At 36.4% G+C, this 23,443-nt stretch overlaps 1 protein-coding gene across 2 annotated transcripts; it reads right to left on the bottom strand.

Moving 5' to 3' along the window:
- Positions 1-37: 37 nt before the first annotated feature.
- On the bottom strand, positions 38-16,503 carry LOC116767348 (ankyrin repeat domain-containing protein 29). Of its 2 annotated transcripts, XM_032657630.2 has the most exons (8): positions 16,149-16,503; positions 4,726-4,836; positions 3,348-3,446; positions 3,026-3,124; positions 2,248-2,346; positions 1,888-2,085; positions 1,699-1,794; positions 38-911 (listed from the first exon to the last, which is right to left on the bottom strand). In XM_032657630.2, the coding sequence occupies exons 1-8, from the start codon at positions 16,158-16,160 to the stop codon at positions 714-716; spliced, it is 912 nt and encodes a 303-aa protein (XP_032513521.1). In that variant the 5' UTR covers positions 16,161-16,503; the 3' UTR covers positions 38-713. The 2 variants fall into 2 exon arrangements, with proteins under 2 accessions (XP_032513521.1, XP_061383272.1); XM_061527288.1 differs by lacking the exon at positions 16,149-16,503 and having other exon boundaries at positions 4,679-4,818.
- Positions 16,504-23,443: the final 6,940 nt, after the last annotated feature.

Here is a 23,443-nt window from a genome sequence, read left to right on the forward strand (position 1 = left end):
GCTGAAATACGCTGTCAACACTAACGTTACAGTGAACAGGAGCGTCGGGGCGAGATTAAAAACAACTTTCAAAGAAGTAATTATGTCTAAAACAATATTTACAGCTACTTTTATTCTTCCGAGACTCGTAGAACACAAATTCATAGTTTTAGATAAAATTCTAATTGACTAGCGATTTAAATGTACTTACAGAAGAAATAAAGTTAAAGCACCGGTTAATATCTAACTGAAGTTAAAAAATTAAACTTAGTTTAAAAATAACTTAACTAAAATCCGCCTCGTGACTGACCCGACGATATATGAGAATATTAGATACGGTACACTGTGTGTGAATACAGGCTGAGGATACGAGATACCTGGAGGAACGAGAGACGGGAAGAAAGAAGAAACGGCGAGGGACGAGGATAGTGCAGGACAGCTGCAGTAGTACTGACAAGGCGCGACGGCAGGAGGGGTAAGATCAGTCTGGGAGCGTCTACTCCGTGTCTGAGGGAATCTTTATTATTTATTGTGCTTCACTGAGACTAATATTATTGTATACATATAAAAATATATAACATGCGCGTCCCGTGCGAGCGCTGCGCACGGCTCGGGGCGCGGTGCTGCATCCACTCGTCGAGTTATGAAGTAGGAACTGAACAACGGGTTCGTGATCCGGCCAGCGACGGGCGCGGCGGACACGAGGAGCGACTCCTCGCCGGCAGCCGCTGGCATCACGAGAGCGGCTTACTGAGCGAGTCGAAGTACTTCAGGATGTCGTGGCGGCCGTGCGCGGCGGCGGCCTGCGCCGGGGTGAGCCCGGCCGCGTTACGGAGCCGGAGGGCGGCTGTGACGTCACAGCCGGTCAACAACAGCCGCGCGCAGGACACGTGGCCGAACATGGCCGCGCCGTGGAGGGCGGACTGGCCGTTCTGATGAGATAGAAACAGAATAATACATTATGTGTGTGTGCGGACTGGTTGTGGCTGGACTTCCTACACATAGACTCCAAGAGAGATGTGGAAAAGTTGTTGAATCTATACATTTGGTAACTAACTGGCAGCGACGTCTATGGACTGTGTCACGTGACCTCATTCACAATATGACCTGTGGATCATTATAGCCCGTGCCTTACTTACTGATTAAGCTAAAAAATATGTGCAGAATGTCTCCGTAATAATCCGGAGGTCAAGCCCCATTCATAAAGTTGACGAACTGGTGGCTACAAGAAAAACAGTTACGGGACTGGAACAGGGAACCGTGCGGCGGACAGGGAGGGGACGGTGAAGCTACAAATGTTTGGCGAGCTATAATCTTAAAGAAACCCAGTCTGTTATGTTGGTAAAACAGATTGTACAGGAATGGAGCCTGCGTACATCACGAGGCGAGGAAAAGGAAATAGAAAGAAATAATATAGTGAAACAGACATGTACGGAGAAGTAGTGGCGGAGAGAGTCGAGAGGAATGAAGGAGACTGAGTGGAGCGATCATGATACAGTAGGAGAGTGAATAGTGAGGACTCAACAGGACTTTAGTAGGGGTATTCAAACAGAAGCACGGGGTTAACTCAGCGGATCTGTATAGTGCGGGTCGAGGTGACAGGAATGTATGTAGAATGGAGGACTCGCAGCCGGCTCCAAGTTGTGAGTGTTGTGTCAATTGTTCACACCAGGGTGATGTATGTATAGTGTCCAGTGTATAGTTCGTGTGTACACTCACCGGCAACAGGCCTCTGTTAGCGCGGTACCGCAGCAGCTCGGAAACGACCGCCGCGTGACCCTTGTGAGCCGCCTTGAACAGGGGACTCGCACCGTCCTGGGAAGAGGGAGGATAGACGCTACTGTACGAGGACTTAACACGGTAGTTTATTGATAAGACAGCCATGGTTGACTTAGTGCCGGGTCCTACCTGTCGGAGGGCGTCCACGTCGGCGCAGGCCGCCAGCAGCAGCCTCACGACGGCCGCGTGTCCGCACTGACACGCGATCCACAGGGGAGTGGCGCGGTCCGAGCGGCGCGCGTCCACAGCGGCACCCGCGGCCAGCAGCACCGAACACACCGACGCGTGGCCGTTCTGGGACGAGATGAACAGCGGGGTGGCGCCGTCCTGCGGACCGGCAGGGAGACACGTGAAGCGGGAGAGAGAGAACAACGAGTGAACGAGGCGACAAGGCTCCTCTAGAGGAAGTCAGGACGGAAGGTTCATAGTACTGCTCTGTGTGTGCGTGTGCGTGCGTGCGTGCGTGTGTGTGTGCCTGTGTGTGTTTACCTTCATGGCGCAGTTGACGTCCGCTCCTCGGTGTATGAGTTCCTCCACCACGGGCAGGTGACCGCACTGACACGACACGAACAGAGCCGTGCCGCCGTCCTGGACATAAACCTATTTTATAATATTGTTCTGTTTTCCTTATAACTATTGTTTAATTTATTGTATTCTAACCAAGTTTAAATCGAGCATTCGAAGCCGTTAACTAATAACAGTTTTCGTGATCTCGTTCAACTTTACATTTGCTAATATTTTTACGTTTTCATTGGTATAGAGAACCACCTTTTAAAGAGTCTCGTTAGTTTTGACAACAAGGGAAGCTTTACGGAGCCAGGTTTAGAGAAAATAGTGGCTACGGCGTCGTTAGTGTATTGTATTTTGGGCCTTGCTCATGCACAATCAGACATGTATGAGTCAGGATTCAAATAGCAATTTTTGTTTCTCCACAAACCTAAGCCTAAGCTGCAGGTGATATTCCTTCCTATTATAAAGCCGCCCCTTCGACCTCACCCTGTCAGTCTCGGCGCCTGAAGCTGCTTTCATTGAGACGGTTGAGCTTTGGTTTCCAGTCATAACGAACAAGAAAAGGATTCCCTAACTTAATAGCTTTGAGGAACACTAGTCAGCTGATGTGTGTACATCTGTGATAGAATGATGTCCAACATATCACGTACTGTTTCCTTCACGATACACCGCGTATCAATAAGTGAGTAGTGTTGAGCGAGAAATTCATAGAGTACAAGTACAGCCGGGAGGTCGGGTGTTAGAATCTGGCAGTTACCACACTGGGAGCGTCGACAGGAGCGCCCGCGTCCAGCAGAGCGCGCGCCGCCTCCAGGAACCCGCCTTGAGCAGCGAAGAACAGGGCGCTGGTACCGGTCTGGAAGAGAGACGGTGATACTGGGATAACTTCATGGCATATTTAGGGGAAATGTTACGAATGTGGAACACCGTTATTATTGAATGCACAGGTATAGAAAACTTAAATAGGATAAGTGCTTGGAGGTAGGAAGACATAAATATAACAAAGTATAACGTACAAATAATTTTTGTACTTATCAATATATCTATCTTCTAGTAACGAGTGTGTAGTGTGTACCAACCGTTCTGCAACAAGTGGGGTCTGCGCCCTGGGCCAGTAACTCCTTGACACAGTCCGTGTGCCCCATGGCCGCCGAGAGGATCAGCGGAGTGGTGCCGTCCTGGACATATAAAACATAACATATAGATAGAGTCGTGGTGTGTCCGAGGTCGCCTCGCGCTGCACCGACTCATGTTTTCATATTCATAAACTTTAAACGGGACCCCGTGGCTCGTCTTAACATGCGCCGTCTGTCTCTCTCTTAGAGAATTATTTTTTCGACCAGGTCTTTCTGTAAAAGGCATCGATCAATCGTTCATAGATCAAAGCGAGTCTTGTCACTGTAATATGTATTTTAATATGAATTCCCTATCCTGTAACTCGTATCTAGTATGTACACATAAGCATAAGCGTTCCGTGTTGTTTTTTGGCAGCTCCTTGTGTTGTCGGAATCTTCGTCGTGTGTCTATCCACGTGTCGCTCGGTAGTTCCTCGTGCGTCACATTTGTTCAGCGCGTCGTTAACCTAAAGCTATAAGCCGTGTGTTGCGCAACTCGTTAACATAAGGATACTTAGTGAAAGTGGCACACTGTGTTGCCCCACGACCATGACTCATCTCCTAGCACGGAACCAGCGTCGAGTTAATATCTTGTACTATGTATATCTTAAAGAGTTGTCTCTCGGAGTGTTGTCAACGGAGCGCACAGCACGTGGGCCGTGCTAGATCTATTACTGATAGAATACATTCTTATAACGCGGGTTCGCTTCTAACTGGCCTTCAGTTTCCCCGTTATTAGTAACTAACATACTACAAACTACGTGTTTTTACTTTTCTTTCATTATAAAGACTTGTACTAATAATGTTCATACCAAGAAATACTCGCCTCATGAACGATAAACAACGTTAATGAGTTAGTACTTGATTAAGATAAATCTTCTTGTTGACTGACAAGTTGTTTATAAACTCTGTACAATTACTTTTTTATCGATCGCTCCTCATCTTAATATTTTATGATAAGCTAAAAAGGGAATGATGGTTTGAATTTGTCAGTATTTTGACAAAATCACATGAGATGAATTCTTGTAATAATTTATTTAAATTCCTAGTTGCAACACAATACTGATCACTAGCGGGTTATCAAAATCCAGTGTTAATCGTTTGTCCCCTTAAATCCTGTCACATTATAATATTAATCGCCTTGTTGAATGAGAGACGGGAAACGCTGCGTGTGTAGTGTGATGATTCAAACGTGTAAACTATAATGCGCAAGCTGCTCCATTTTCACGCTTGTTTTTTAAATGAAGCTAATATAAATGAGGCAACAATAATTCTAAGATCATAAACATATGTACCTAACATATACAACAGTAGGTTGTATTCTACGTCTGTGTAGGCTCACCCGGTCTCTGGAGTCTATGTGTACTTTCCCTGTATCCAGCAGTTGTTTGAGTCGTTCACAGTCACCCCTCAGCGCCGCCAGGTGGAACTGTACGTCTGTACGGGACTCTTTCTGGAAGGAGACATAATAGACATGTGACTTACTGCTGTAAGAGGAGTATTGGGATGTCTTGATGTAGACATCACAGTCCTGTATATGAATTATGGTAGTTATATTATTCCATTCAACAGTATTATTTTCAGTTTCTACTCCTGTTGATACAGAAAACAAAGAACATATGAAAATAAATCAGCACACAGACTGCGTGACACAGATCGTAAAATATCAAAATTAATAGTATAATAATTTTAGTAGCAACGTTCAGTAGTAATAAGATCCGGACTCGGAGTAATGAGCGCTCGCCCCTTTGATATAATTAACACAAAGTATATTTTATCTTTTTTTTTATTATTACTGCTCTGTAATATTATACAATATTAACGCTATTATTTTTTATTATTAAGAAAATTTGTGACATTGTTAAACGAAGGTTACTCGTTTCCTCTACAGTTATTTTATCGTGATAACCATCTCTTCAAGGTTTACCGTCAAAACACAACATGAATTACGCTGCGGCCCCCCTATGACATGACTATTGATTCTAAAAGGAAAATGCAATCTCTTAATTTGTAGTAAACGATCGCCTTATTCTGATTGTTGAAAACAGAGAGGTGTGTGCAACAATTAAAAATAACAGGCAGGTATGGAGTTATATAGAGAAAACAATAAAAAATACAAATAGGTATGAATTTAAAAAGTTTCCAGGTAATAGTATAAAATGACTACACTATTAGAGAATGACAAAAAACCAGTTCCATTAGTTTAGGCACAGAGAGCCGCACAAAGTAACTTCATCAGTCCCGTTCACGCGATGCGATCGTTTAGGTAAACGATACAGCCTGCGGCGAATTGATAATTTGAAAGAATAAAAATCATTTGAGTGTTCTGCATAGTATTTATCTTTTATTGCACATTTATTCAAAGCGTTTAAAATGTTATGGAATTTGCTAATCAAGATATAAATAGCTTATATGTACCTTATAACACACACAATATTTAATTTGTATATAGAATATATTATGGGGCTACTAGATTGCATTTCCCGCGACGGGATATAGAGGAGGGGAACGAGGGGAGACTTGAACCATGTATATAGGATGGACACAGCAATTATTGAATACAACGGAATGTAATATTTTACTTTTCTTTTATATACATATTAAATATATTATATAAATTGTTCTGTGAATAAGTTATATGTTGCATTCCAAGTCACCCAGTCGCGTTATAGACGGACGGTCGCTCGGTGGAGAGGAATCTGTTCGTTGTACTGTATAAAGTGAGTGATCGTAGCGCGGATTGCGGTAAAAAGGCCTACTTCATGAGTCTGGAATCTCTTCTGTTTTGTGAACGACACTGTTCATATTATAATGTACAGTACACATCCGCTCACCGCTAATGTGTTCATGCCTTTACTACTACAGAGGTGACTGATGTGTTTTTCAGACCACGTATTTGTTTATACAACTTAAATAAAAAAAATTATAAAGGACTCTCCATTTGATCGCAGTTTAAAATCTGGGATATACGGAAATATGTGATGATAGCAGACAAAGCTCCTAGCAACATTTGTCATACAATATTCGGTCATAACTCTCTATAACTCTACGCCATTCGTTTGAAAAAAAAAGGAGCAAAAACAGTGCTAATGATCTAACCTTACTATCAGTGAACGAGAATTGTTGTGGACATGACTTGTGAATTAGTTTTGAAACGTTTGCTGTGTCGTTTACTCTTAGATATTATCCGTTGAAACAACATGCAACTGAGCATGTGTAGTAGCTATCTTATATAATTTTCTCAGAGTAAATGCACTTCACTAAGAGTTACTTTGATAATTTAATGTTTCTTGTCAAGCTTACAGTATCTTAATTAAATCAACATTTCGCAGACGCTTCGCGTCTTAAGAGTTTCCTCATAGATATGATACTGAACTTGTTGCAAGTAGGCGAATTTGTTATTTAATAAATTGCTTGTTGAATAAATGAGTGCCTTATGTACTTTTTTTTCCGTTATTATAACTAACTGAAGTCACTGCTATAAGAACACAATAATTCTGTATTTGATATAAACTCAATCTGTGTATAATACACATGTATCATCATATACGGGTACATGTCACTACAAACACTTATAAAATAGTGTCCTTAAAACCTTAACCTTAATTTTCTTATTCATTGACCTAAACCTCCTGCTACAGCGGGCACATTGTCCATACAATGTGTCCACGTGTTTAAAGAAAATCCGGACTAAAAAAAGTAAAAATACTTGACATAAAACCTTTTATTCAATTGTAATTAAAACAAAGCGACCTCGTGACATTGTTCATGTGACCCAATTCGTATTTTTCGGGAATAAAAATGTTTTGTAAAATAATAAAATTTGTTTTGATATTGAAATAAAAATAATTAATTGTTGATAAAATATGTCTGAACGCATTGATTAAATAACGTGAAACCAATTTCATAGCATTATCGAGTAATAAAAAAGGTCAAGTTCACTTGACCTTCTTCAAGAACAGTAATAAATTGTATAGTATTATACATAAATATACAGCGATAGTGCATGTGTGTACGTACAGAGAGTGTGTTGAGTGTTCAGTCATCGGTAACATAATGTAAAGACGATATCGTGAGGGAAAAGTCGAGTGGAGTCGATGTATAGTGTGTAGACAAGGTACACACGACACCACAGACATGGGACACAAATAATACATTAGATTATTACTGAATAAAAGAACTGATCTCAAATATTCTGATTTCACTGATATCAGTACTGTACGGACGGGAAACAGAATCCACACGATATAGATCAAATGGAAATGAAATTGAGAATTTGTGGTCGATCGTGTTCGCGGGTTACATTTCATATAGCTCCGATAAGAAATACGTTGTGTATTTCATGTCCTTAATATTTGGTGACTGTGTGATGTTGATATAGGAGTGTCCTGTTACATTCACATACATACACACACACACACACACACACACGCGAATAACGACACCAATACTAACGAACAAAACGCTAAATATCAAAGGAGATTTTAATAAGACTCGAATGTGTGTAGTGTGTAGCGTCCGACACGAAATAAAACATTGTTTACACGATGAAGAGTATTTCAGGAAGTACATTTATCTAACACAACAACAGGAACGCCTGAAATAACACTAAGTATACTAGACAATTAACTAAATTGGGTCGTCTGTTGTGATGAATCGGAGATTAAAATATATAAGCATGGAATGTGGAACACTTATATTAGCAACTTACAACTAATAATCGTTACATAAATCAATCTAAATGGAGAAGGTCATCCAGATTCAAGAACCAAATCGCCCCGAAAGTGCATTGAGCAAAGCACAAGAATAGACTTACAGATGACCGTTATGTGTCACTATGACCTGTTATACAACGACATATACAGCTGAGATAGTAACGACACAGAATAACAAAAACCAGAGGTAAATGAAAAACAACGTGCACACATAGATTAATATAACACTTCAGAACGAACGACCAACACACATACAGCCGTCCTGTGTATATAATTCAAGTAATATGTTAATAAGCAAGAACCTTGAGTTTCAAACGTGAAGTCCGATCATTTTGTATCTTATTACTGTTCAATGTAAAAACACAAGTTAAATTCTTACAATTAACTAAGTCATTGTCTCATCTTCAATTATTATCTTAAAATTAAACCGAATTATGAATCATGAAGAAATATATCATAAAATTTAATAAGCAAATCTTAGAAAGTTATCTAAATGTAATAAATATTGCGAAACAACAAAATATACAACTGGTCTATATAGAAGTTAAAATGGCCTCGACTCGTCCGACGTACCTTACGTTATATTCGGTTACTGTAAAAAAATTAAATTATTGTTAAATTTTAAACAGAGCATGATGAATTAACTAGTTGTTGTCTAAAAAATTTCATTATGATCATTACTACGAAATTAAGCATCAATTACAGCAATTAATTTGAAACGTACCTACCGCCTACTGCCTCAACCAGATCGTTAATTGTTTTAACCAACAAAAAGTATTTAAATAATCAGTTATGAACCTCCTGTATATTTTTACTTCGTTTAACACAATTATTACTAAGATTCATTTGGTATTCATTATTTATATAAATAAAAGCTTTCTTTTCTATAATTTATCGTTCGCTCCGATAATTGTTACAGACGTATGATATAGTGGCAAAAAAATTAACGAACATTATAAAGTTACACTACACATATAATGTATACTATTCGATTCAAGAGAGACATGGTGAGCCTCTAGACATTATATAAAAGCTATAAACTTGTGTTTGAACCGAGCGTCTTAGAAACAGAGAGTTGTTTATGTCCGGACGGCGCCGGCTTTTTGTGATGGACAAAAAATGACGGATGATCGTACAACGGGACTGACATTAGCAGTGTTACGTAACAAATGTGACGACATCAGAGATCTGGAGGAGGACATCCAGAGGACGGGGAGTGGGCAGAACGAGTAGGGAAATGTTTTGTTAAGTATCACAATGGACACAGGACATTGAACCATTGTTTACATGAAAACTTTCTATTGATAGTCACGAACCGAGTGATGACGTCAAAGCAGGGCTAGTTACAGTTAGTGACACCAGCTCGTCCGTGTAATTCACAGGTGACCATTATTAACAGCAATGACTCTGTTCTCGCCAAACATTTCATAGCGACCTTGAATTATTTAGAAAGTGTAAACTACCTTACAATTACCTTAGTCTTCGTACAACGAACACTTAGCGATGTTTGTTCGGGACTAATCTAAATTTATATTCTGCTCATTCCTCGTAACAGATGTTTGATAAGATGTGAGTGATGCGCTCTGCCCGCAGCCGTGTGACCCACAAGGAACGTTATCGGTGTCAAAAGTAAACTTTCTCTCGCGTCGCGTGCAAATATGTTATTAATATCCACCCACCGTGGAAACACTGCATGATTTAGTAGAAAGCGCATTGTATTACCTTAACGATGATAACAAAACCTCAAACTAACCGATCACGTTAGAGGTTACGGCCACACGGAGCGTCATCTGTAGGTCTCTAAACTATTTATAAATACAGATAAAGTTGAGGAGAGTCGTCAGATAAATAGGAAGGAAGGTTTCTTGGTAGTGGTTCAATGAAAAATAAATGTTTTTATTAAGTAATAAACGTCCATTAATCACGAAAACAATAAATCTGTAGCCTCGTGTGACGTTAGTAGCCACAATAGCAGTGCATTATAGTTGCATAATGGCCCTGCGCTCTAACCTAGCTACAGTTATAATTAGCGGAGTACTGACGGTGAGTGAGAACATTTGTTTAGTTTGTTTGGACCTCTGGTTTGAGAAAGTCGAATGGTCAACCATCAAGAAGCATTCAACTAACCTTCTATTATTCTCAACCAATTGCAGGTTGTCGTGGGAAATTCCTTCAAAAACACCAACGTTATTTTGTAATTGGCTTCGTAACGAATTTATTTTGTAAGTGATGAGACGACAATAAATTTTTAAAACTAAATTATACAAACTGTTAACCTTTTAAAGGTTCTATTCTTTTCAAACTTATTATTAGTAAAGAATAAATTCTGTACTAAATTAATAATTTCTTTATAAAGATTTCACAACTGATCTAAAATTTACTATCATTTAAAAAAAAATTAAAAATTTGTAGGCAGCAAAAAAAACAAGTTGGAGAGGAAATACTGGAAGGGTCAACGATCTTTAGGGCATGCCCTAACTTTTATTCAATAATACAAGTATTGTTTGCATGGTTGCGACGCCAGCAATTACCAGGAAATGTCATTATTACATCTCAGATTGAATTTGCGCCATGACGCCAACTGTGATTGCTTATGACTTTTGACTGCGACTTAATATAAGTTTAATAACGCAATACCATCAACGGCTTCTTGCTTTGTTTATAATGTTCAAAACAATTGTGAAACGATTTCGAGGAGTAGATGGAATGTAAACGGTATTTTGGACTCGTACTTGACACTAGATGAAGAATTTTTGTAATTCAGACTGGTTGCTAAATTGTAAATAAATTTGTGATCGGGCGTTCCGAATTATAAAGAAAACACGTCAAGGAATTCAAGACGACCTTGGAACTAAATGCAGTTCACAAAACATTCACCGGCACCGTATTTATTGACGGTCCTTTTTAGTTGTTTTCCTCACAATAACGTCTGCATTCACTTCAGAATGCGTTCTCCGTCGCGGTTCCTACACACACCACATGGGACTCCGCTGTTTGCACCGGGTCATTCAACCTCTGGTATGAAAAAATCCTGTTACTGATACTGGTTTGTATTCTTCAAGTCATCTGTTTCTTAAACACGACCGATGAATTCTTAAAAACCTCTCTATTGACGGTAGGGAGTTTATGATCCATTTAAAAAGTCTGAGACGTCGGTTAGGTTTGTGCGATTAGAAAAACCACATGACTTAGAAGCCGAGCACAGATGGTGTCGGTAGTTTTTTGTCTTATTATTTTTGTATCATTTTCCTTTATCATAATTAATGACAAGTATATCAAGAGAATGTGTTGCGACGCCAGCATCCTTGAGATGTGTACTTAGACTTCATCAAATAATATAAATTGGCAACGAGCTCTGTTTTATATCAGTTAATGTTTGAATCCAAGGTCGCGTACTACTTTTATGAATATACATTTAACATTCGTATGTCTCGTCCTAAAAAATACTATGATTATTGTACTTTCTTAAACTATGTATTTAGATGATTTTAATGATAAAATACTGTCGTCCTTCAATATTACTTTAATTAGTATAAAAAGTAGATAAGTATGACCGTTTGTTTTTTATTTTTTGTATATAATGAAAATGTTTTCGAGGAAACACGATTATCACAAGTTTTCAGCACTTTGAAGATTAAATTCAAAGAACAAAAATAACAGATGATGTTAACAAAGAAGACGTACTCTTAAAATACCACGACATTCATGACGTGAGTGATCAAAGAGAGATTTTAATGGAACATTGTTAGGAAAAGGAAATAAGTGGGAGGCTCAGATTAGGACAACTCGAACGTTGGAACGAGTATGTAGACGTGGAAAGGTTTTGAGACGTTATATATGGGTCATAAATTATTATGTAAATATACAGTTTATAAATGTTTCTAAATGTCTTTATAAAGTAATGTTTATAAAAGGAGATACATAATTATAAGTATATAATATAAAGGTTTCCAGTAATAAGTTAGAATAATAATTATACTGTTCTTTTATAATACTAGCAAAGCTCAAATGAAAATGAAAATGAAAATTCTTCCGGGAGTCAAACGAGCCGCGGGAACGGGGGTCGTGGCGCGGAACGCTCGGGAATCGATTAAGCTATGCTACCTGCTTCGACTGTATATTACATAAAATATGGAAGGCGTTTTATACTACTTTGGTTTTGTCGTCTTTTATACAATTGATTATAATGTATACACTGTTCCTACGAGGAGGGCTTGCTGTGCAGGAAAGGCTGTTATTAGAGGCCTCGGTAAACGAGGTCAGGGTTAAGTTTGTATGGATTCTTGTAGATCACGATTACATGCAAATTCAGTTACCGGGGAGCAAGCTAGTATTATCCTTAACCAAGGTTTCGCATGATATAAAATTGGAATATTTTAAGTGGAATATATCATTCGCTTGGCCGTTTATGGATTTCCCCGTTAAAGTACCTACATGGAAAAATGGATTAAAGCGATACTATCTAATTTAATTGTTGCCAATATATGGCAACTTTCTGGGATTTCTTAACTATGCAATAGTTTAGTTATAATGATAAGGGTTACTAAATTAGGTTGGTTATTGTTTGTAAACATTATTGCAATATCACTGGTTACTCAACAATGCTGACTGCGTGCCTATCGAAACAACATCAAAGTATGTTAAGTCCGGGAAATCAGATAAATGACATCACGCAGACGTCATATCTAAAGATAAATCGGAATGTGTGTTTGAACTTCACATTTATCTCATGTTTTTTGAAATCATTCGTAATGTCATTGAACGTTGTACTCCTAACCAAACCATAATTTTCGTGAATTTAAGTATATTCAATAAATTTAAAATAAAACTGTAGAATTTAAGAACACATTACGTTATACTTGAACTTAATTAAAGAAGTTTGTTTGTTGCTTGTCTTAAATTAATAATTGCTTGTACATAACTTATTTTATTAATATTAATCAAATGATTAATTAATGTCATATTAAAAGTTGTCATTCAGGTCATCAATATTAGCATCAGGTCATGTACGTGTGGTCTCACTCTCTACGATCATTACGTAATATCCAATGTGTGTCAAACTCCTGACACATTTGGCTCGAAATCTGACTGCCTCTGACAACAGCTACACTGCGGTAGGTAATCACGCAACAGGTGACAGGTGTTATCATAGTGTTATTGGATATACAGTGCTCATTATTATAGTAATGATAAAGTTTGTCGAATTGTTACGAGTGAAAGTGATCAATATAATTGTTAATTGTTACGTGACGGTCGAATCTTAACGGATTATACGAATCCCATCGTCCGTACAACAAGCTGGCAGGCGGTACCCGGCCAGTGCGCTTGCGCAACGCTAACTAGTTCATTACAGTTAATTAAACTCTCTGCTCTATTATCTCAGACTCGCTCACTTCCTGGGACAATTTTAATTAACTATCATCCAATGAATGACAATATTATGTTCCATATTAGGCTTGGTATGATTTCTTTCTTACTTCAGTGATAAAGCGAGATACATGACACTAATACGATTAACTGAAATGATAAAAACTTCAAAAATATATGACCGTAACTTGTAAGCAGTAAGCTCCTCCACCACTAGATAAAGTTCCTATTTCTACTATGTACATAATGATACGTAAGTGATACTTTCGTTGTAATTCTCATAGTGAAATATTTCTTTTATTTTGAAGTCATCTCATCATATTTTGTAACTTCCTGGTTATGTTCGGTCCAGCCTTACCTGAGACATATATAATATTCTGTTTTATTGTGACCTTGTCATGTTGTCACAGAGCGGACCTATGAAGTAATAAACTGATTGTGTGAAAACAAAAGACATAATTTTTTTAACTTAGTTCTTACACAACCTGTCTACTTGAATCGTACACAATCTATGTCCTTAACAAATGACCCGCTTAGAATATTTGGTTTTTATTTTATATTCATAGAGACCAACATTTTTTTAATTATTCTAAATAACCTTTGTAATTAATGGAAATGTGCTCATAATTATTTCAAATTACTTAAAGTAAATAAAACAACTTTATATATGTTTTTGCAAGTAGAGCGGTTATCTTAAAACATGATGTTGTAATTTGCCATTTTCGACGATTACTATTAGGCAATCACGGTTCACTTCTGTCATATTAAGATGTATTTAAGAGCCAGCTATAAGCGGTAGGTATATTGGATACCTATGAGTTGATCGTCTATGAATACTATATGATACTATATAATACAATACAATATAATACAATTAATATATTCTTAGAAAGATCTCTTAATCTTCCAGTCTGTTTACTTGTGGCCAGTTCTACACGATCGATCCAGGCGACCGAGTCTTCTTTAGATATTTTTACTATATAAGCTATTAAACGGCCCACATTCAGCAAAATCGTAAAAAGAGTAAATGTCTCATAGTTCTAAGCCTCAACTTAAACTATCCATATACCGACGTCTTCAGTCCTTGTATGGAGAGAAATTTACAATAAGACGAAATGTATCCGTCACAATTATTCCCGTGACCCTAATTTCTAATTCCTTTCCGGAGCGAGGATGCGGTTTCACTCTGAATACGACAGCGACGATGGGATGAAAGTTAAGAACTGTGAGGAGTCTGATTACTACATATTGATGTCACTTTGAACCGACTAGCATGGGGGTATGGAAATCGAGATCCGGATCTCTGAATTAAAGATTATTAATTAAGCAATAAACATATCATTGTGAACAACAATCTTTTCTTTGTCCAGATGAATCTGTCTTTTCTTTGTCCAGATGAATATAGATTATCAAAGGTCGATTCTATATGCGCTACCCATGAAGAGCAACGACGACGTTTATCTGGACTACTGGGATGAAATATTATGTGATTAAATAAATACGAAAAATAATTATATATTTTATTTTAAGAAAATTATAAACGTTTCATGGCTGAATCTTCGAATGTTCCGAACATGTGTTACCTTACCTCTGTTGTCATTCTGTACACACGACAATTAAGTGTTTATTCAAATGTAACATTGTTTTTTTGTGTATTTGTCGCGGTTTCCTAAGCAGCCTCGCTATTGTTATCTTCCCATGGGGTGACGTTATCCCCTGCTCCCTGGTGCCCACACTAACAATGAACTAACTACATAAGAGGACTATCCTTAGTGGTTTTTCGTTCAGTGACTGGGCGCCGACTGGTTTAGGAACTGGTTAGGTCGGAATATAGCAACTGTGGCAACTGGTCTAAATATGGAAAACACACTAGATTGTCAAACCGCTAACTATAAATCTGTCTCGATCTCGTTTATGACTAGGAAATGCGTCATTAAAAAATAATAATTACGTATTGATTTTAACTTTATTGGATGAATCACTAAGAATAGTCCGTTATGAACTTATAGGATCAGTTCAACGAACACAGAAAGGGATAGTTTTGGAATCATATAGAACCTGCAATCATGTGACAGCAGAGTGCACTCAAATATATGTCACCATATTTCCTGATGAATCCTGTATGTCGCTCTATCCATCAATACAACGACATATTACGACCAATAATAATGTTACATTTTTCTTCTAAGAGAATAACTTAATAATGCTATGAAAATTCTCAATAAATATGTTTTTTTTTTGTTAAAATATCGATACTTCGCGATTCTTTCAATTCAATAATAAATTAGATTTTAAATGGAATTTTAAATAGCAAATACTCTATTTATTTCTGAATAAAATATAGCGATAGATTAAGATTTTTAAAAATATTTTCGAAAATGTAATGTCTTATCAAATGTTTTAATTTCCCGCACGATTATTTTGATTACATATAAAATAGGAAATAATGGATCGACTGCCCTTTCAATCTTTAACAATTTATATTGCATAATCCGCAATAATGAATCACAATTTACTTAAGTCTTTATATACCGTGAGGTATATAATTAAAATAATTTAAACGCGTTTCAATTTTCTGTTCATTCGTTTCAATGGATTGTTAACAACATATTCATCGAGCTATTTGCACCGCATTGCAGCACCTTACTTCCACATTTAATAGAATTTACAATTTAAAACTTACCTTTAAAGACATATTTACTGATGTCACGGAACTCCTTAGAACACTACTTACACATAAACAACAAATTGCATTTCTCAACGATAATTGCACTACAATATATATTGTTTACTTACACATACATAATACTTCTACCTCCCTAGTTATTAATTTTACATTATGTAACAGTGTACTCGTTTTAGTGTAAATGTCCTATATAGAAGTATACGTTTGCCGATCGTTAATTCTAAAAAAAACGATTAATATTTGATGTACTTCAAGACATGCGAGCGCGCTACGCCGCTTGTAAAGCAATAATTTTTCCCTCAAGCGCTGTCGGCAGCTGGCGCGCGATTTAGATGACATGACAGCTGTAAGCAGTGCTGCCAGTAACATCTTTGGGCGATTATTTTTGGTGAAAATATCTATTTTATGAAATTATTAAAAAACAAGTAGTTATTAAGTAAAATAATAAAAAATACGTTAATAAATCTTAAAAATTAAAAGTACATCAACCTTGAATGTCTCTGATATGAATCATTATAGAGTTGATAGTAGTTCTAAATTTGAAGTATAGATGGCACTTTACGTAATATTTATATATAAAATTGTTTTTTTAATTCTATTTCCTCATAACTTATTTATACATAAACGCTATATCTCTCAATATGTAAAATTTTTAAATTGTTAAATTTTCTGAAAAGTAAATTAACTCGCTACTCGACAAGCATAAATTCAAGTATATATGTTCTGAAAAATTCAATAGCACTGGAAATAGAGGCTGTGCAACAAGTGAGATTTCGAGTATAAAGAGAAGAAAGATACGAATTCGGGTCGATGTAAGGATGGCAATCTCTCTAATCTATCTATCTTATTCCGAAATAGTATAATATTTCCTACGTGCGTTCGATAGTATTAGAATTAATAAAAGAAACTTGAAAATTTAAATTTGGCGCCACTGTCACTGTCGCTGTCAATTTTGAACTAACATTCACATCACGACTTGTGTGATGTCACTTTTTGTTAACTCTGTGTTCTTGTCAATACGTTTTCTCTTAATAAATATAATTTGATCGCTGAAAGTAACGTTTGTTTTTGTGGATAAATCCCATAACCTAAGAGGTTATGGGCCCAGCGAACTCTGGAAATAAAAGTGAAGAAGAAATATAGACAAAGAAAAAGTTACATTGTGGCCGAGAGAATAACCTCAAAATGGATCCCACGCGGTCAATGCATTTGGAAAAATTTGATGGAAATAACTTTCGACAGTGGAAATTTCAAGTTAAGTGTGCTCTGAAAGCAAAAGGAATTGATATTTCTATACCGAAACCAGAAGGAAATAGTACGGAGTGGTTGAAAAACGATGGCATGGCGATGTTTATCATAACTTCGTCAATGGATTTAAGTCAGATCACATTAATTGAAAATTGTGAAACTGCTAAAGAAATCATGTTGAAACTTGAATCAATATATGAACAAAAGAGTGAACTATGTAAGATGTTAATCCATGAAAAATTTTATCAATATAAAATGTCTCCAAATGATAGTGTAGCTCAACACATATCAAAAGTAGAATCTCTGGCAAAACAGCTAAATGAAAATGGTGAAAAAGTCAGTGAAATGGCCATCATTACTAAAATACTTGGTACTTTACCTTCCAAGTATCGACCACTGCGGCAAGCTTGGATGTCGATGGATCCAGAACAACAAACAATCATTAACTTAACTGCTCGATTGTTAGATGAAGAAGCAAGTTTGGCATGTGAAGATGAACAACAACAAGAGACAGCTCTTCTTGTTGCCAATAAAGGATTGAAAAAACATTCAAATCAAAACAAACCTAGTAGTAGTAATTATATAAGGTGGCAACCGGAGGTTCCAGGAAAACTACGAAACATACTTATATGTATATCATAATAAAAAATTACATATTAAAACTTATAACCTACACCTAGAACTACATGATTGCCCCGATGTTAGGATAGCAATGCCATTCCATAGCTTGTGTGGTATCAGGAATCTTCTGGTTCACACGGCTGGGTGTTCGTTCCGCGGAGTCAGCGGCGTCAGTCGTTATATGATATTTTATCCATACAACGATGTTGCCCCGGCGATGTTCATTTATTTTATAATATGTAGCGCGTACGTAACACCTCCACCCGCAGATCGGCAACCATTTTCCACAGAGTAAAATGTTGCCGCAGTGTTCCATGGATCCAGATTCTTAGTTCCTTTTTTTTCAAGGTTTTAATTTATCGGATTGGCCATAGAAGACTTTATTATTAAAACTTCGGGCTTTCTGCCGCTATTACACCGAATGCTATTGTGGTTACTTAGGAGAATTAATTAATAGGATAATTTAGAGGACAAGGCAATATGACACGAGTAGATATAGGATAAAAAGTTTTAATTAAACATAACCATGCTTAATAATCTATTCATTTTATGAGAATAAAAAAGTTTTATTTAAAGAAAGGATAAAATCAAAATGAAAAATTCATTTATCTTTTAATTTTTGAAAATATAGCATTTTTCATTTACTTATATACTATTATGTACCTTAAATTTGCTCGAAGCAATTTTAAAGGAATAGAGGATCTTATTAATAAGGAAAGAAGTAACACAAGAGCGATTCTGGTGTACTTACTTAATTTTAGTCGTAGTCTTCCTAGGTCGATGTGTGACGAGCTCCAGCAGCCATCCCTATTCCATAATGTTCTGAACTTCCGATAAGGCTTGAAAGCTTCGTCAGTTAGACGGTCTTCGATTTTAGAAAATCCTAAATCTAACTAACGTCGGAAATCCTACCGACTGCGCCAATTATATAAGGTGGCAACCGGAGGTTCCAGGAAAACTACGAAACATACTTATATGTATATCATAATAAAAAATTACATATTAAAACTTATAACCTACACCTAGAACTACATGATTGCCCCGATGTTAGGATAGCAATGCCATTCCATAGCTTGTGTGGTATCAGGAATCTTCTGGTTCACACGGCTGGGTGTTCGTTCCGCGGAGTCAGCGGCGTCAGTCGTTATATGATATTTTATCCATACAACGATGTTGCCCCGGCGATGTTCATTTATTTTATAATATGTAGCGCGTACGTAACATAGTGGTCCAAATCAAAACAAAACTAATAGCAAACATAGGTTTGAGTGCTATAATTGTGGGAAGCGTGGTCATTTTTCAAAGGAATGTCGTGCACCAAGAAAATCCAAGTACAGAAAGCCTCAGCAAGAAGGCGCAGATATGTTAGCATTTAATATAGAAAGTAATTACACAAGTAACCCAGAAGATATTTGGATATTGGATAGTGGTGCTTCCGCACATATGACCTATAGAAAGGAATTCTTTATAGACATTTTTGAGAGCAGTCAGAAAACATTGACATTGGGAAATAAACAATCAGTGGAAGTGTCTGGTATTGGTAAAATTCTAATTCAGAGATATGTCAATGGACAGTGGGAGGACAGTGAATTGTGTGATGTACTCTATGTTCCCAGCCTGCGAAGAAACTTGTTTTCAGAAGGGGCAATAATAAGAAAAAATTTTACTATCATTAAAAAGGACACAAATGCTTTAATTTACAAAAATAGTGAAGTAGTCATGATTGCTAAAATTACAGAAAACAATTTGTATGAGTTAAATATAAAAACAGTGATTCCAAATACTTGCAACCTGGTTCAAAATACCCAAAGTGACCTTAAAATGTGGCATGAGAGACTTGGACATATTAATCTAAAGCAAATTAAAAATATGTGTTCTAATAGTGTTGTTGAAGGCTTGAAAATCAAAGACAATGAACAAAGTGACTTTATTTGTGAAGCATGTGCATATGGCAAACAGTGTAGACTGCCATTTCATAAATCTGTACGAGGAAAATTACAGCCAGGAGATCTAGTATATAGTGATGTATGTGGACCAATGAGTCATGAATCAATACAAGGTATGAAATATTTTGTATTATTTAAAGATGCAGCCACAAGTTACAGGCATGTATATTTCATTAAGAATAAAAATGAAGTCATGGAAGTTTTCAAGAAATACAATGCTATTATTAAAAATCAATACATGCATAATGTTAGAGTGTTACATACTGACAATGGGAAAGAGTATGTCAACAAGATATTTCAGGAGTATCTGGATAGAGAGGGGATAGTTCATGAGCGTACAGCACCCTATACCCCAGAACAGAATGGCCGTGCTGAGAGGGAACAAAGAACTATAGTAGAAAGTGCACGTTCAATGTTGTATGCCAAAGATGTATCCCTTGATTTATGGGCTGAAGCTGTTAATTGTGCAGTTTATATATTAAACAGGACTTCTTCTAGCCAGTGCCCTAATAAGACACCTTTTGAATTATGGAATGGTATAAAACCTCAGATAGGTCATTTGAAGGTGTTTGGAAGTGTTGGTTATGTTCACATTCCAGATCAGTTGAAAAAAAAATTAGATAAGAAGAGTGAGAAGATGATTTTAGTTGGGTATGATAATACCAATTATAGGATGTACAACTTAAATAACAAGAAGATAAAAATATCAAGAAATGTCATCTTTGATGAACAGCAAGTGCCAGAAACTAGAAAGAACATTGCAGAAATATGTATAATTGATAATGATATACCTGTAAGCCAGGAGACAGAAATTCCTGAGTCAGAAAATGTAGATGATAGTGTAACTGAAATACCATCATCTGAGAATGAAGATAGTTTGTTGAGTTGCAATAGTGACGATCCAGTATATGAACCATCTCAAGAATTGAGTGACATAGAATCACGAAGTATCAACTTGAGACCAAGGCATAATAGGCGTTTTGAAGCCAATCTTATAGAATTGTCAATACCTCAATCATATGAAGAAGCAATAAGAAGTCCTCAGAAAGATAAATGGTCAGAAGCTATCAAAGAAGAACTATCTGCATTGAAAGTTAATAATACTTGGACTATGGTGAAAAGATGTGGTCAACGAACCCTTACTACGAAATGGGTCTTTACTGTTAAGAAGAATGAAAATAATAAAGTTATTCGTTATAAAGCTCGTTTGTGTGCACGTGGTTATAATCAGATAAAAGATGTTGATTATCAAGAAATATTTTCACCAACAACTAGATATGATTCAATAAGAATTATTCTTTCTATTGCAGCTAAATATAATTTAGAAATTCAACAGTTTGATGTTAAAACTGCATTTCTCAATGGGTTTCTTGAGGAAGATATTTTTATTGAGTTTCCTAAGGGTGTATCTGTTAAGAATGATTTTGTGTTGAAATTGAATAAGTCTTTATACGGTCTTAAACAAGCATCTAGATGCTGGAACAAAAGATTTACTGATTTCCTAAAGAAATATGGTTTTATACAGTCTCAGGCTGACAATTGTGTTTATGTTGGCACTTTTGATAAAATAAAAGTATTCTTAATAATATATGTTGATGATGCCCTTGTAATTTCCTCAAGTAAACAACTTATTAAAGAAATAATAGAGTACTTAAACAAAGCTTTTAAAATTAAAGAATTAAATTTAAAATATTTTGTGGGAATGGAAATTGAACGAAAAAATAACTGTATTTGTATTTATCAGAGAAATTATATAAAGGAAATTATTGATAAATTTTGTATGAGTACTGCAAATGCTGCCAGTACGCCAGCAGATGTAAATGTTATTATCACAAAGAATCTAGATGAGAATGTTGTTAACTTTCCTTATCGGGAGGCTATAGGTTGCCTGCTATTTTTGAGCTCTGTTTCTAGACCTGATATTTCCTTTTCAGTGAATGTATTAAGCCGATATGTAAACAATCCTAGTCAACAACATGTAAATGCTGTTAAACGTATAATTAGATACCTTATTAACACCATAGATTTATGTATAAAATATGGAGAAAGCAGTGATCTGATTGGATATTCAGACTCTGATTTTGCTAGTGATGTAGATACTCGTAAATCTACAACGGGTTATATTTTTAAAATGAATGGTGGACCAATAACATGGTCTAGTCAAAAACAAAAGACCGTTGCTCTCTCCACAACTGAGGCAGAATTTGTAGCAGCCTCTGAATCTGCAAAAGAAATTTTATGGTTGCAGCAAATTATGGCAGACTTGGGTGATAGTTTTAAATGTGTCACATTGTATGTAGACAATCAAAGTGCCATTAGACTTATTAATAACCCTGTCTATCATAAGCGTACAAAACACATAGATGTTAAATATAACTTTATAAGGGAAAAGGTTGAATTGGGTTTAATCAAAATTAATTATGTTTCAAGTAAAGAGCAATTAGCAGATATTTTGACAAAAGCCCTATCAACCCAAATATTTGTTTATCTGAGAGATCAGATATTTGGTTAAGTTTATATATTTTTTTGAGAATTTTGAAATATTGTGTAAAGAATAAAGTTAAATTTTAGTGGGAGTATTAGAATTAATAAAAGAAACTTGAAAATTTAAATTTGGCGCCACTGTCACTGTCGCTGTCAATTTTGAACTAACATTCACATCACGACTTGTGTGATGTCACTTTTTGTTAACTCTGTGTTCTTGTCAATACGTTTTCTCTTAATAAATATAATTTGATCGCTGAAAGTAACGTTTGTTTTTGTGGATAAATCCCATAACCTAAGAGATAGTAATAAATAGTTAAATAATTGTTTTGCGCTTTTTGCAGTAATCGATAAAATTGAAGTGTAATTGGCGCGATGACAGTGCGTTTAAAGGGACGTACTGTATCTGTGTATCCAGACGACCCTAATAAGGCGAGTTGAAACCCATCGCAAGGAAAAATGGATTTAAACAATTATCTCTCACGAAATGATCCTCTAACGGAATTTGTAGTATTTTTTCCTGATGGTAATAAACATATTTTACAACGATTAGATTCATCAACAGCGTTTCCTTAAAATACTTTTCATATACAATAAACAAATAAAGTTTACGACCGTGTATGTTTGATAAGAAAATTTATATTTTTATTGATCACCGCCTCGTGTTTTATATCACCCATCACCAGCGGCTTTCACTCCCGTCAACGTAAACAGTGTCGTTTCTCAGAGGATCATCAACATAAATGTTTCTTATAACAATAAAACCGTCGTTACACGGAAGACAAACAGCGGCGCGGCGCCTTCATGAGAGGAGAACATCAATAACAACGAGTCAATACTAACTCTGCTATGAGGCTAAATTCACACTAAACATCACTATCTACAAGGTGCTGCATGTTATACAGATATATAAAGACAAGGCTTTCTGTATTTAATTCGATCGTCGTTTTAATTCAATATATGTCAAAGCGACATTTTTAGTGCTCAAGGTTA

The sequence above is a fragment of the Danaus plexippus genome, assembly GCF_018135715.1.
Source record: "Danaus plexippus chromosome 9 unlocalized genomic scaffold, MEX_DaPlex mxdp_24, whole genome shotgun sequence".
Classification (NCBI taxonomy): Eukaryota; Metazoa; Arthropoda; class Insecta; order Lepidoptera; family Nymphalidae; genus Danaus; species Danaus plexippus.

What these genes read in the sequence shown, in the direction of transcription:
- LOC116767348 (XM_032657630.2), bottom strand. An exon ending in ACATAGACTCCAGAGACCGG is followed by an intron (nt 3,447 to 4,725) that starts GTGAGCCTACAC and finishes TTATATGTCCAG; the next exon opens with GACGGCACCACTCCGCTGAT. An exon ending in ACGTGGACGCCCTCCGACAG is followed by an intron (nt 1,795 to 1,887) that starts GTAGGACCCGGC and finishes CCCTCTTCCCAG; the next exon opens with GACGGTGCGAGTCCCCTGTT.